Source organism: Myotis myotis, unplaced genomic scaffold, assembly GCF_014108235.1.
Source record: "Myotis myotis isolate mMyoMyo1 unplaced genomic scaffold, mMyoMyo1.p scaffold_m19_p_3, whole genome shotgun sequence".
Classification (NCBI taxonomy): Eukaryota; Metazoa; Chordata; class Mammalia; order Chiroptera; family Vespertilionidae; genus Myotis; species Myotis myotis.
In genome coordinates this window covers 170,184,336-170,197,366 of record NW_023416335.1, presented here as the reverse complement: position 1 = coordinate 170,197,366, position 13,031 = coordinate 170,184,336, and the positions used below count along the sequence as shown (strand labels likewise).

At 42.4% G+C, this 13,031-nt stretch overlaps 2 protein-coding genes and 1 pseudogene across 7 annotated transcripts in view; 2 read left to right on the top strand and 1 right to left on the bottom strand.

The window, feature by feature from the left end:
- The window catches only part of PPHLN1 (periphilin 1), a 105,525-nt gene that overhangs the window by 424 nt on the left and 92,070 nt on the right, over positions 1-13,031 (top strand). For 3 of the 6 annotated variants that reach the window (XM_036301242.1, XM_036301240.1, XM_036301238.1), the window contains exons 1-2: positions 22-136; positions 10,233-10,324. In XM_036301242.1, the coding sequence (XP_036157135.1) occupies positions 55-136; positions 10,233-10,324 (174 nt within the window). In that variant the 5' untranslated portion in view covers positions 22-54. Of the gene's footprint in view, positions 137-776; positions 1,052-10,232; positions 10,325-13,031 lie in introns of all 6 variants that reach the window. The other 3 variants (XM_036301241.1, XM_036301237.1, XM_036301236.1) reach the window with 2 other exon arrangements.
- Positions 5,946-6,350, bottom strand: LOC118651757 (60S ribosomal protein L34-like). The gene has a single exon (XM_036301253.1). It carries the CDS (start codon positions 6,338-6,340, stop codon positions 5,990-5,992), a length of 351 nt encoding a protein of 116 aa, XP_036157146.1. The 5' UTR covers positions 6,341-6,350; the 3' UTR covers positions 5,946-5,989.
- On the top strand, positions 8,828-9,657 carry LOC118651755 (annotated as a pseudogene).

Below are 13,031 nucleotides of genomic sequence, written 5' to 3'. Positions count from 1 at the left end.
CCTGCTCGCTTTAGACCCCGGCGCGGGCCCGGAGGCGGGCGCGTTGCTGACGTCATGCGCGCGCCGGAAGTGCCTGCCTCGGAGCGGCGACGAACAGACTACCACATTTACCGAGACTCCCGGCGGCCCAGAGTTGGTGAGCATGTTTTCCCTTTGTGCGAGGGGGCCGGGGCCGGGGGCCTCGCGGGAGTGGCGGGCGGGCGGGCGTTTTCCGCGACGGGACTTGGGGTCTCCCGCTGCATTGGAATCGGGGAGCAGCTGTGCCTCTGCGGTGGAGGGTGGACAGACACAGTGGAGTTTGGAAAAAAAAGCCAAGTGTTAAGTCTGAGCTACATACAGTTCGCGTCTCTTGAGCGCCTTAGTCTGCAAGAAGGGAACTGAACGGGGTCACTTTAATGACCCCAGAAATGTTAGGAAGTCGGTAAATTTTACTGAATGTGTTCGACGCATCCACTTCGGTATTAGGCATTTTTGAGAGCTACAAAAAAAAAAACCAAAATGCAAAAACAGGCATTTTTTTTATCTCCCCCCCCCCCCCCCCAACTGTCCGATATCTTAATCCAGTTGGGGAGACTTGGATTCGGGAATGACTCACCTTGAGTACTGGTATGGACAGATGTTGAACTTCTCGGCACCTTTTTTTCCTTCCTGTGTCAATCTATAATGGGCACACCACTGCTTTTTTTTTTCCTAAGAGGATGTATACAGGCCCAGCATTCCTACAGAAAAATCAGAAAATAATACAAGGTAGTTTATACTAAACTTCTACCCACCAGCACACACAGACCAGGCCTCTCACCACTCCATGGGAGCCTGCGTGGCAGCAGCCTGGAACCCAGAGCCTTTCCCGGAGCCGGCACGATCCGAACGGAAGCCGATGCCGCACAGAGCGCCCGAGGTGCGACCCAGCCAGGACGCAGCTGCCTTTTGAGAGGCCCGCATGCCTCCGCGTCCCCCCGGGGACCGCCGGGACTCATTCTCTTGGCAGACTTGTGGCCAGCCAAAACTGCCATGCTCCACATCCCCGTTATCCTTGGTTACCGCCCGAGATGTAAGCCCCTTCGGTCTCCTCCGCGCCTCCGCCCCGTCCCCGTGCTGCTTGGTGCTTCCCCTCCCGTGGTTTAGACTGTCACTGCTGCTCTCTCCTTTTTATTTCTGCATTTCACCTCTCAACACAGCTGAGCTCTCTGAAACCTCTATTCCCTGCTTAACCAACTCTTTTTACATAGTCAGTCACTTTATGGAAATTCTACTTCATCTCTTGACTTTAACTCACACTTGGCTTTCCCCCTCCAGCCCTTTCAATTGAGCTTTACTCTGACACTTGCTTTTGAGGTTGGGTGATGGCTGTAGCCACGTTGAGCTGATGTAACTCTCTCAAATACTTTTCTTCTCTCGTTCTCTCGGACATTTTGTTTTACCCTGATCTCTTTCTGGATAATTTCTGTGACTGCTACAGATCACTTTCTCTGAGGGGTGTTCCCTGACTTCCCATGGACAGAGTTAGATACCCTAGCCATGCGTTCAGTGCCCTTTACCTCCCTTATCATTGCCCTTATCTCATGTATCCTAATTGCTTGTCTCTCTGCCTTTTCCACTAAGGTAGGTTGTGGGGGAGAGGCTGTATTTTTGTAACTCTAGTGCTTGATAGACAGTCAGATATTTCTGGAATGATTGCAATGCTCCAGGTACAGTCCCATAAGTCAGGCAGTGGACTGTTATTTCCAGACTTTACATCTAAGAGCCATTCAAAAAGGGTCATCTGCTACTCAGGTACAGCTCATTGTGACTGTGTGATCCCAGTGTTGCCATAGCATCCAGTTTTTTCAAGGAAAGTTGGAAATGCAGTTGTTTTTTAAAGTGATATTTCCCATTTTTAAGTTTTGTCAATGGGATAAAATTTTATTAAAAAAATACACACCACAACACAAAACTTGGGCCTATCAGTCACATGTGGCCTATTAGTCAACAGTTTGGATTCTGTTTTAAGTGTTGTTGGGTGTAGAAGTGGGCATTGTGGAGACTAATAGATTTTGCACTGAGCTTTTGATGGATAGTTGGAAGTTGAATGAGAGAATGGAAAGAGGTAGTTTGGGAACTATGTCAAACACCTCCAGGTTAGTGTGTGTTTTTCTGTGGCAGAGCGATGAGGCTGGCATTAATACTTTTGGAGAGAACAGGAGGTTAAGTGAAATGATAGAGGGAGCATATGAAGGGCAGAGAATAAGAAACTATTTGGATTCTTGATTAGGGAAACTTCAGATATGAATGAGGTATTAGCAAAGTGAATTGATTGTCTTTTCTTAAGGGTGAAATGGAGAGTAAAAGACTGGAAAGAGGCTGGCCAATTAGGACTCTAACTTCCATGTAGATAATGAAATAAGATTTAGATTTGTAAATACTATGTATAAGCAAACATCTGGTATTTTGTCTAACTTACGTAATTTTCATTATTTGATAACTACAATGGACAATCAAGAATCTTCTAAGTTTTTAATACAGTATGGTGGGTCTTATAAAAGAAGTATCCTTAAAGCAGTGGTTCTCAACCTTCTGGCCCTTTAAATACAGTTCCTCATGTTGTGACCCAACCATAAAATTATTTTCGTTGCTACTTCATAACTGTAATGTTGCGAATTGTAATGTAAATATCTGATATGCAGGATGGTCCTAGGCGACCCCTGTGAAAGGGTCGTTCGACTGCCAAAGGGTTCGTGACCCACAGGTTGAGAACCGCTGCCTTAAAGCATTGAAAAGTCAAGTACAGTGAGGCCTTGACTTACGAGTTTAATTCGTTCCGTGATGGAGCTCGTAACTCAAATTACTCGTATGTCAAATCAAAAAGTGAATGAGTGAGACACGTGATGCTGGGCTGATGTTGTGGTGTTCACTGTGATGTTCGCTGTGCCAACTAGTGGTGGAGTATCTGAAGCTAGCTCGTAACCCGAATTTTAGCTCGCAACTCAAAGCAAAAAATCGGCCGAGAGATGTCTCGTATCTCGAAAAACTCGTTAGTCGGGACACTCATAAGTCAAGGCCCCACTGTAACTTGTGAAACTAGTAGAGAATGCAGTACTTTCACAGTTCTAAGTCACATGGTTCATCATGAAGCAGTCAGTGGTCTCCTTTTCTCTAATACCATGTCTCCTTCCCTCCCTCCCTCCCTTCCTCACTCCCCCCCCCAGGGGTTCATGCTAGGGCTTCTATTGGCAACAGGCGGTTTAGAAAGCTGGGTATTTATTTGGATTTACAGTCATTGGCAAAGCTCAGTCCTCTTGGAGGCGGCTGGAGGAGTGGCCTCCTGGAGCCTGCTAACCTCTCTCTCTTAATCCATCTTGTTTACTGGCAGGATAATCTTCTGGAATGCCATTTTGCCCCCAACTTCATTTTCAGGCTTATAAGCCTTCAGTGAACTCCTCTAATTTTTTAGTAGGTTGTGCCATTTAATGCCCTTGAATTTGTTCTCTCTCTCCTTCCCTGTTTTGTTGTGAAGCAGTGTAATATGATGGATAGGGTGTGGGCTTCAAAGTCATACAGGCCTGAGTCTGATTCCAGGCTCCATTTGGCTCTGGAATTTGGGCTTTTCAGAGCCTCCATGTTTTATCTGGAATGGCAGGAATAATACCTACTTCAGGGGAGGAAATGAAAGCTTGTTGAATGCCAATCAGGGCTATTTCCTACTCCTTTGCAATGTGCATCTTCTGTTTTTGTCAGTTGCAGCTTTCTTATGTACATGTTGTTTTCCCTAATTCCTTTCCCTTTTCTTAGCTTCTGTTATTTTCTGCATTTATCTTTCTCTGAACACTAAACAATGATTAATTCTTGTAGATACTTTGTTATATTTTGATCATTTTAATTGGCATCAATGTTAGTTTTTTCCCTGAACTTTAAATAAGTATGCTCTAAAATTAATTTGTAATTTAGTTGTCTGGAATTTTAAACAATTTCAGTTGAAATAGTATTAGGTAGTTTTTAGTTCAAGACAGCTCTTAAAAACTTCTTGATTCAATTTAGTATGTGAGGAATATGTTTACCTTCTTTTAGATCAGTACATCTACTCCTGAGATAAGATTTTTAAAAAGTGTCAGGGTCCCAGCCAGGCCAATTATATAGGGATTTCAGAGAATAGGGCCTAGGCCAGTGAAGGCGAACCTTTTGAGCTCGGCGTGTCAGCATTTTGAAAAAACCTAACTTAACTAGGGTGCCGTGTCACATATAGAAATTTTTTGATATTTGCAACCATAGTAAAACAAAGATTTATATTTTTGATATTTATTTTATATATTTAAATGCCATTTAACAAAGAAAAATCAACCAAAAAAATGAGTTCGCGTGTCACCTCGAACATGCGTGTCGTAGGCTCGCCGTCACTGACCTAGACACTGGTATTTCTTTAAGGCTCTTTAGATAGTAATAATATGTAGCCAAGGTTCAGAATCCCTGCTTTTGGTGCTAGACCTAAAGGATTCTCACCAATACCTTTTGCTTAAAAATGAAATCGCACGGGTGTCATGGAAAGTGTGAAAGGAACCAAAATCTAATAGTGCTCATTGGAAGTTTTCTGGATAATTAAAAGATACAAAGTAATATTAATGTTTTCCAGAATGGCTCATGTGGTGGTCATCAATATTATGTTTATTTATTTGGCCAGTATTTAATAAGTACTTCTGCTAAGTAAGAGAAGTGCACAGTCATTTACTTTGCAGTGATATTTAGTTTCGGAAAGAGAAGAGGAAGAAAAGTAAATTGAAAATAATTTGATATAATATTATTATAGATAGGTGCTTTAAGAGGCCCAAAGAAGGAGCAACTTTATTCTTTGTAGAGAGTATAAGAAACACAATAAAATGAACGGGACACAGCAAAAGCAGTCCTAAGAGGGAAATTTATATCATTATGGCCTACCTCAAGAAACAAACAAAAAACCAACTCAAATAAACAATCCAACTTTACACTTAAAGGAACTAGAAAGAGAACAACAAACAAAGCCCAAAGTGAGTAGGAGAAAGAATATAAAAATCAGAGCAGAAATAAACAAAATAGAGTCTAAAAAACAGTACAAAAGATTAATGAAACCAAAGCTGGTTCTTTGAAATGACAAGACTGACAAACCTTGACCAGACCTCATCAAGAAAAAAGGAGAGAGGACCCAATTAAATAAAATCAGAAACGAAAGAGAAGTAACAGCTGACACCAAAGAAATACAAATGATTATAAGAAAATATAAAATATGGACAATATGGATGAAATGGATAAATTACTAGAACATACAATCTTCCAGAACTCAATCAGGAAGAATCAGAAAATATGAATAGAAAGATTATAACTAATGAAATGGAAATAGTAATCAGAACATTCCCAACAAGCAAAAGTTCTGGCTTCCCAGGTGAGTTTTACTACGTATTCAAGAAGAACTAACATCTGTCCTTCTTAAGCTATTAGAAAAAAATTCAAGAGGAGAGAAGCTCATTTTATGAGGCCAGCATTATCCTAATTCCAAACCAGATAAAGACACTACAAAGAAAGAAAATTATAGGCCAATATCCCTGATGAACACAGGTGCTAAAATCTCAATATTAGCAAACTGGATCCAGCAATATATTAAAAAGATCATATATCATGATCAAGTGGGTTTTATTCTGGTATTGCAAGGTTGGTTCAATATCCGCAAATTGGTTAACGTGATACACCACATAAAATCAAGGAGAAAAACCACATGATCATATCAATAATCTAGAAAAAGATTTGATAAAATCTGGCACTCTTTTATGATAAAATCTCTCAGCAAAGTGGGAATAAAGGGAACATACCTCAATGTAATAAAGGCCATATATGACAAACCTCAGCCAACATAATTCTCAGTGGGCAAAAACTACACAAGTGTTTCCCTTAAGATCAGTAATAAGACAGATGTCTATTTCACCACTTTTTTTTTTTTAACAGAATGAGACTTTTGTTTTTATTACTCAAAAAAGCTTCATTTTTTAACTTATTTAGCTTTCTGACTCTGTGCTTGTGCCTTCAACACTTTCACAACGATTTTCTCCTCAATAAGGAAAGCACGCTTGATCCTGTCCCAGACACATTTAGCACACATGGCTCCATCGTAGGCTCTGCTGACGTGTTTTCTCGTCTTAGACAACGTCATTAGAACTTTAGGTCTCACAGCACGAACTCCGAGAAGTCGGCCTGGGCACACGCCACATGCAGATTCGGGTGCTTTCCCAACCTTCTTGGTATGAAGGTAAACAACCCTATTACCAGGGGTTTGGGATAGCCTGGTTTTGTTGGAGGCTGTGTTGTAGGACAGCCTCCGACGGTATGTCAAACGCTGGACCATGATGAATACCTAAACACGAGTCACCGTCCCCGGAAGAGGAAAAGGAAAGCGCTTGCCTATTTCACCACTCTTATTCAACGTAGTATTGAAAGTCCTAGCTATAGCAGTCAGACAAGAAGAGATAAAAGGCATCCACATTGGAAAGGAAGAAGTAAAACTGTCATTATTTGCAGATGACATGATATTGTATATAGAGAACCCTAAAGATTCCACCAAAACTACTAGAACTGATAAATGAATTCAATAAAGTAGCAGGATACAAATATATCCGGAAGTCAGATGCATTTTTATACACCAATAATGAACTGTTGGAAAAGGAAACTATCTTCACTTAGAATTGCATAAAAAACAACCTAGAAATAAATTTAACCAAGGATGCAAAAGACCTGTACTCAGAAAATTATAAAACACTACTGGCCCAATGCACAGATTTGTGCAAGTTGAAAGGAAATTAATTAGAAGAAAGATTTGTGCGGTAATTACGTTACTGCAAAACATTGCATGTCAGAATAGTATATATAAAACTAGAGGCCCAGTGCACGAAATTTGTGCATGGGTAGGGTTGCTAGGCTTGGCCGGTGATCAGAACTGATCAGGGCCTTCTGGCTGCCAGCCAGGGCCTTCTTTCCTCAGCTGTCGGCTGGGGTCTTCATTCTGCGCTGCCCCCTGGTGGTCAGCGCATTATCATAGCAAGCAATCAAACTCCCGGTTGAACTCCCAAGGGGACACTTTGCACATTAGCCTTTTATATATATAGATCCTATCTAATAAAAGAGAAACATGGTAATTAGCGTAAGACCGCTACCCTTCCCATTGGCTAATCAGGGCGATATGCAAATTAACTGTCAGCCAAGATGGCGGCCGGCAGCCAGGCAGCTTGAAACTAACATGAGGCTTTCTTGCTTCAGTGACGGAGGAAACCAACGTTCCCCGCCTGCCTTTCCGGCCTCTGAGCCTGCAGTTTGAACATTGTAACAAATATAGAAGCTAAACAAAACCCCAGAAACCTGCTTTCATCGAGCCGGGATCTCAGAGCTAGAGTTATACATTGTTTTGATTATAGAACCCAAACAAACCAGATACCTGTTTTCAGCAGCGGAGGCCTAAGAGCTGGAGCCTCAGAGCTAAAGCTGGCCCAGAATAAAAAAAAAAAGAAAAAAAGGGGCAGTTGGGAGCTTCCGTCACCCGCCAGCCTGAAAACAGCCCTCAGCCCCTCACCCAGACTGGCCAGGCACCCCAGTGGGGACCCCCACCCTGAAGGGCGTGTGACCAGCTGTAAACAACCATCATCCCCTCACCCAGGCTGGCCAGGCACCCCAGTGGGGACCCCCACCCTGATCCAGGACACCCTTCAGGGCAAACCAGCTGGCCCCCACACGTGCACCAGGCCTCTATCCTATATAGTAAAAGGGTAATATGCCTCCCAGCACCGGGATCAGTGGAGCCGCGAGGCCTCCCGGCAACGGGATCAGTGTGACGGGGCAGCGCCCAAACCCCCTGATCGCCCTGCGGCTCTGTGTGTGACGGGGTGGGGCCACAACCTCCCTATCTGCCCTGCTCTGTTCGTGACAGGGCAAGGGCCCCAATCCCCTGATCAGCCCTGCTCTATGCCTGATAGGGGGGCGCCCCCCCACCCCCCTGATCGCCCTGCGGCTCTGTGTGTGACGGTGCGGCGCCCCAACCCCCTGATCGGCCGTGCTCTGTGTGTGACAGGGTGCGGCGCCCCCCCCCCCCCCCCCACGGGCCCTGCTCTGTGTGTGACGGGGTAGAGCCATAACCTCCCCATCGGCCCTGCCCTGAGTGTAACAGGGTGCGGCACCCCAACCCCCTGATCGGCCCTGCACTGTGTGTGACAGGGGGCGGTGCCCCAACTCCCCTATCGGCCCTGCTCTGTGCGTGACAGGGGGAGCTCCCAACCCCCTGATGGGCCCTGCTCTGTGCGTGACAGGGTACGGAGCCCCAACCCCCCTGATTGGCCCTGCTCAGTGAGTGACAGGAGGCAGCACCCCAACCACCTGATTGGCCTTGCTCTGTGCGTGACGGGGTGGCGCCGCAACCTCCCCATTGACCCTGCCTTGAGTGTGACAGGGGGCCGTGCCCCAACCCCCCAATCGGCCCTACCCTGAGCGTGACTGAGGATGGCATCGCAACCTCCCGATCCGCCCTGTCTGTGCATGACGGGCGGCGCCCCAACTCCCCAATCGGCCCTGCTCTGAGCCCGACCAGGGGCTGCACCTAGGGATTGGGCCTGCCCTCTGCCACCCGGGAGCAGGCCTAAGCCAGCAGGTCGTTATCTCCCGAGGGGTCCCAGATTGCGAGAGGGCACAGGCCGGGCTGAGGGACCCCCCCTTTCCCCCGAGTGCACAAATTTTTGTGCACCGGTTCTCTAGTAGTATTATAAAATTCAAACACATGCGATTGGCGCCAGTGAGAGCTTTATATGTATCGTACATGCGCTAGTCAATGTTTATTTTTAAATTGCCAGTGTATGTCATATGTACCAGATGGTCGGACGGACGTATGGTTGGTCACTTAGCCTTTTATATATATAGATTGAAGAAAGAACCTGAAGACACAAATAAGTGGCAGCATCTGCTGTGTTCATGGATAGGGAGAATAACATCATTAAAATGTCCATACTAGCTCTTCCCAGCCTGTGCCAAGCCATGGGCATCTCTTGGGACAACTGGCATAAGCCCTACAAGACCAGGAGCAAGAGAAAGCCCTTCCAAAAGAAGCGAAAATATGAGCTGAGACACCCTGCTGCCAACACAAAGATTGAACTCTATCACATACACATAATCTGCATGTGGGGAAGCAACAAGAAGTACTGAGCCTTGAGGCGGGGTGTGGGCAACTCCTGGGGCTCCAAGTGTTGTAGATACAAAGCAAGGATTATTGATGTTGTTTACAGTGCATTCAGTAATGAACTGATCTGCACCAGGAGCTTAGTAAAGAATTGCATTGTGCTAATTGACAGGACAATGTACCCACTATGCACTGCCCCTGGGCCACAAAAAGGGGGCCAAGCTGACTTCGGAGGAGGAAGAGCTTTTAAACAAAAATCGACCAAAGAAAATTCAGAAAACCTGATCAAAGGAGAAAGAATGCCAAAATCAGCAGTCTTCTCAAGAAGCAGTTTCAGCAGGGCAAACTTCTGGCATGCATTGCTTTAAGATCAGGCCAGTGTTGCCGCACAGATGATTATGTGCTAGAGGGCAAGGAGCTAGAGTTTTCTGTGGGAAATCGAGGCTTGGAAAGGCAAATAAATCCTCTTCCCTCCTATCTTAGCTCATGTAATAAAGGTGTTCGTTAAAAAAAAAAAAAATCCATACTACCTAAGGCAATCTATAGATTCAATGCAATTCATATCAAGATACCGATGGCGTGTTTCACAAAACTAGAACAGATATTCCAAAACTTTATGTGGAACCACAAAAGACCCCAAATTGCCACAGCAATCTTGAAGATGAACAAAGTTGGAGGAATCATGCCACCTGATATCAAACTAGACTACAAGGCCATAGTAATAAAAATAGCATGGTACCAGCATAAAAACAGACATATAAGTCAATGGAATGGAATAGAGAGCCCAGAAATAACCCCACACCTTTATGGATTTCTTTCTTTTTTTTTTTTTTTTTTTTTTTTTTTTTTTTTAGAATGGAAGGGGTGGGGAGCTTTCTATTTTCTTTAAAAGAAAATTTCAAAATTGGAAGAAGAATTGCATTAATCATTCTTTTTTTTCTTTTCGCCATTTACTTTTTTTTTTTTCCTTTAGTATCTCTGGAAAATAGTTGTGTTGGAAAGTAGTCATTTACTCTGTCAGCTTCTCTATTATTGCCTAATAACAAAAAAAAATCATAATTCTTTGGTTTCTTTTTTATCCTAGTGGCTCACAGAAGAGATGAAATGTGGTCTGAAGGACGACATGACTACGAAAGGCTTCCAAGAGAACGAGCACCTCCTCGAAATCACCCCAGTGTAAGTTCCTTCTTCATGTAGAATAATTGAAAACCTAGAGTCTAAGTCATTTTGGTACACCACAGCTAGGCCTCTTAACAAAATCTTCAAGGGCCAAAAATTTACCATTCTAGGTTGAAATATAAATAGATTAAGCTTAAATTTTAAAAGTTAAAAGTGTGAAAGTAAAAGTCAACATTTTATTTATTTGGAAAATCCCTATTTTATATTTCCTGCTTATATTTCTAAAATGAAAGGTTTATATTTGTGAAGAAAATTTTAGGTTTAGTTAAGGTCAGTCCATCACTTCACAAAGTATTTAAGCACCTGTTCCTGTTATTGGCTGACACCTATTTTTCTATATTCTTAAAAATGTTTGCAAATTGGATATATGAAATTCTAAAGTAGGGGCACATCAGGAGCAGGCAGGTAGGCAGCTTCTGGTATGCTGTCTTACTGCTTGTCTCTTTGTGGCTCTGGGAGTTGGAAGTTTGAATCAGGTCTTTTCTCAAGGAGCCTGCTATTTTGCTTATTCCTATTTTCCCAGCAATATATCCAGTACATGGCATATAGTAAGGAGTTCACTGTTTATTGACTAAATATATGCACTCCGCAAAATCCTATATGGAAACCCAAGGGAGGGTTTGAGGAAGGTCAAGAAGCTGTCAATCTTAAACTTTTGCACAGGCCCATTATAAGCACCAGGAGATTGGGCTTGTGGGCTTGATAGTGTATGGATATATTTGTTTATATATTAGTTGTTTATTACTTATATGTTACAAGTAAATCCTATAACCTACTTAGATGGGTGGTGTTACCTTTAAAATTGTCATTTGGCCTAGGTTACAGCTTAGGTTGGGATTGATCTAAAATGATTTAAGATGGAAAAAATGAAGAGACTTACCATATATCTTTCAGAATGAGCAGACTTAATTATTACCATATGTGATTTCTTTTTAAGTTATTATATAGACTTTATGTTTCTAATCAAAATCCCAATTTTTAAATTTTTTTCAACTTGATAAAAATATTTTATAGTTTACCTAGAACAACAAACAAGTGATATCGATAAACATGATGTAGGACAAATGCAGGGATGGGAAAAAGGATGGTTTTTAAATTTTTTTTATTTTTTAGAACCCCCACCTGTACAAGGATATATCCCATTACGAATTTATTTTTCAAAGTTAATTAAAAGGATTTCTGGTGGGATTATGCCACCAGTTGGATATATAGTTGGGTTTTACTTTGTTTCAGTCTTTGGGGATTGCCTTTTTTCTTTTCTAATTCTTTTTTTTTTTTTTTTTTTTTTAATTTAACACATTTAGATGGTTCCAAATTATAAAATATGGTACAAAGAGGGGTAACTTATTTTATTATTTAAAAAATTATTTTATTGATATCAGAGAGGAAGGGAGAGGCAGAGATAGAAACATCAGTGATGAGAGAGAAACATTAATTGGCTGCCTCCTGTGCGTCCTCTACTGGGGATCAAGCTCACAACCTGGGCATGGGCCCTTGACCGGAATCAAACCCAGGACCTTTCAGTCTGCAGGCTGACGCTCTATCCACTGAGCCAAACCTGCCAGGGCGGGGATAACTTACTTTAAACGGTAATTTACTGTAATTTTATATTTATCTAGTGCCTGCTTACTACAAATGAAAGATTTTATGTATGAACTTCCTAATCTTCAAAGCAATACTTAGTGTTGAATGGTACAACATTTATAGAACCCCGCAGAATGTTTTTAGATACCATAAAATATAAGCAGGATTTATGTACAGGGATATAATTTCAGATAATGGGAACCACTCATGCTGAAATTATGGAAGAAGTTATGATATAAACCTTAAGTACACCATTCTGCATTATGTATGCATGCTATATTATATCATAGAACATATTGCAGTAAAAGTTGGCTTAAAAATCTATTAAGACTGGAAGCAGAGAGATACGCCAGGAGGCTATTGCTAGGCAGGGGAGCTGGGGAAAAGTATTAAGATGGGATTAATCAGTTATATCAGTGTCATGAAGACCAGTTAGAAGGGCCCTCCAGTTCTTCAGTTAGATTAATGTGTGAGAATGGATTTGAGAAAGTTCATATCTAATAGCCATTGTTGTTCTCTGAAGTAAGAGGTAGCAAGATCATCTATTCAAAGTTGAGAAGGTGGAGGAACACTTGAGTTCAGCACTGAAGCTTTGGAGTAAACATTACAAATATCTTCTGAGTAGGAGTGTTTAATAAGATTTGCTGAGGACTTTGTGCACCGTAAGTTTTATACCTAAGAAGCCCAGATTAGAAATGAGGAAAGCAAGTTGTATTGAAGATTGCAAGTTGAGTGGTTGACCCAGGGAGATAAGGATATTGAAGGTTCTGACCTAGAGAATTATGGAGGTAATATATTATGTGATATGGACTCTTTAAGAAAGGGAGTCTATGTGATAGGGACTGTTTAAGAAAGGGAGTCAGGCAGTGAGAGGGAAGGTGGATTGAAAGAAATGAGGGGTTGAGGAACAAGAAAAGCTTAGTGAGCTTGAAGACAGGGTGTGGCAGAAAGATAAGGCAATTGGTAATTTAGAGTGTAGAGTTTTCAAGACAGAACAGTTCTGGGTGATTAACGTTCGATATATAGTGGTGAGGGACAGAAGGTGGGTGAAGGTAATTGGCATTGAGATTGAGAAAACTTTAAGGCTAGATTTTTGGACCAGAGATTTAGATTAGGGGCG

What these genes read in the sequence shown, in the direction of transcription:
- LOC118651757 (XM_036301253.1), bottom strand. Translation starts at nt 6,340, where the DNA reads ATGGTCCAGCGTTTGACATACCGTCGGAGGCTGTCCTACAACACAGCC.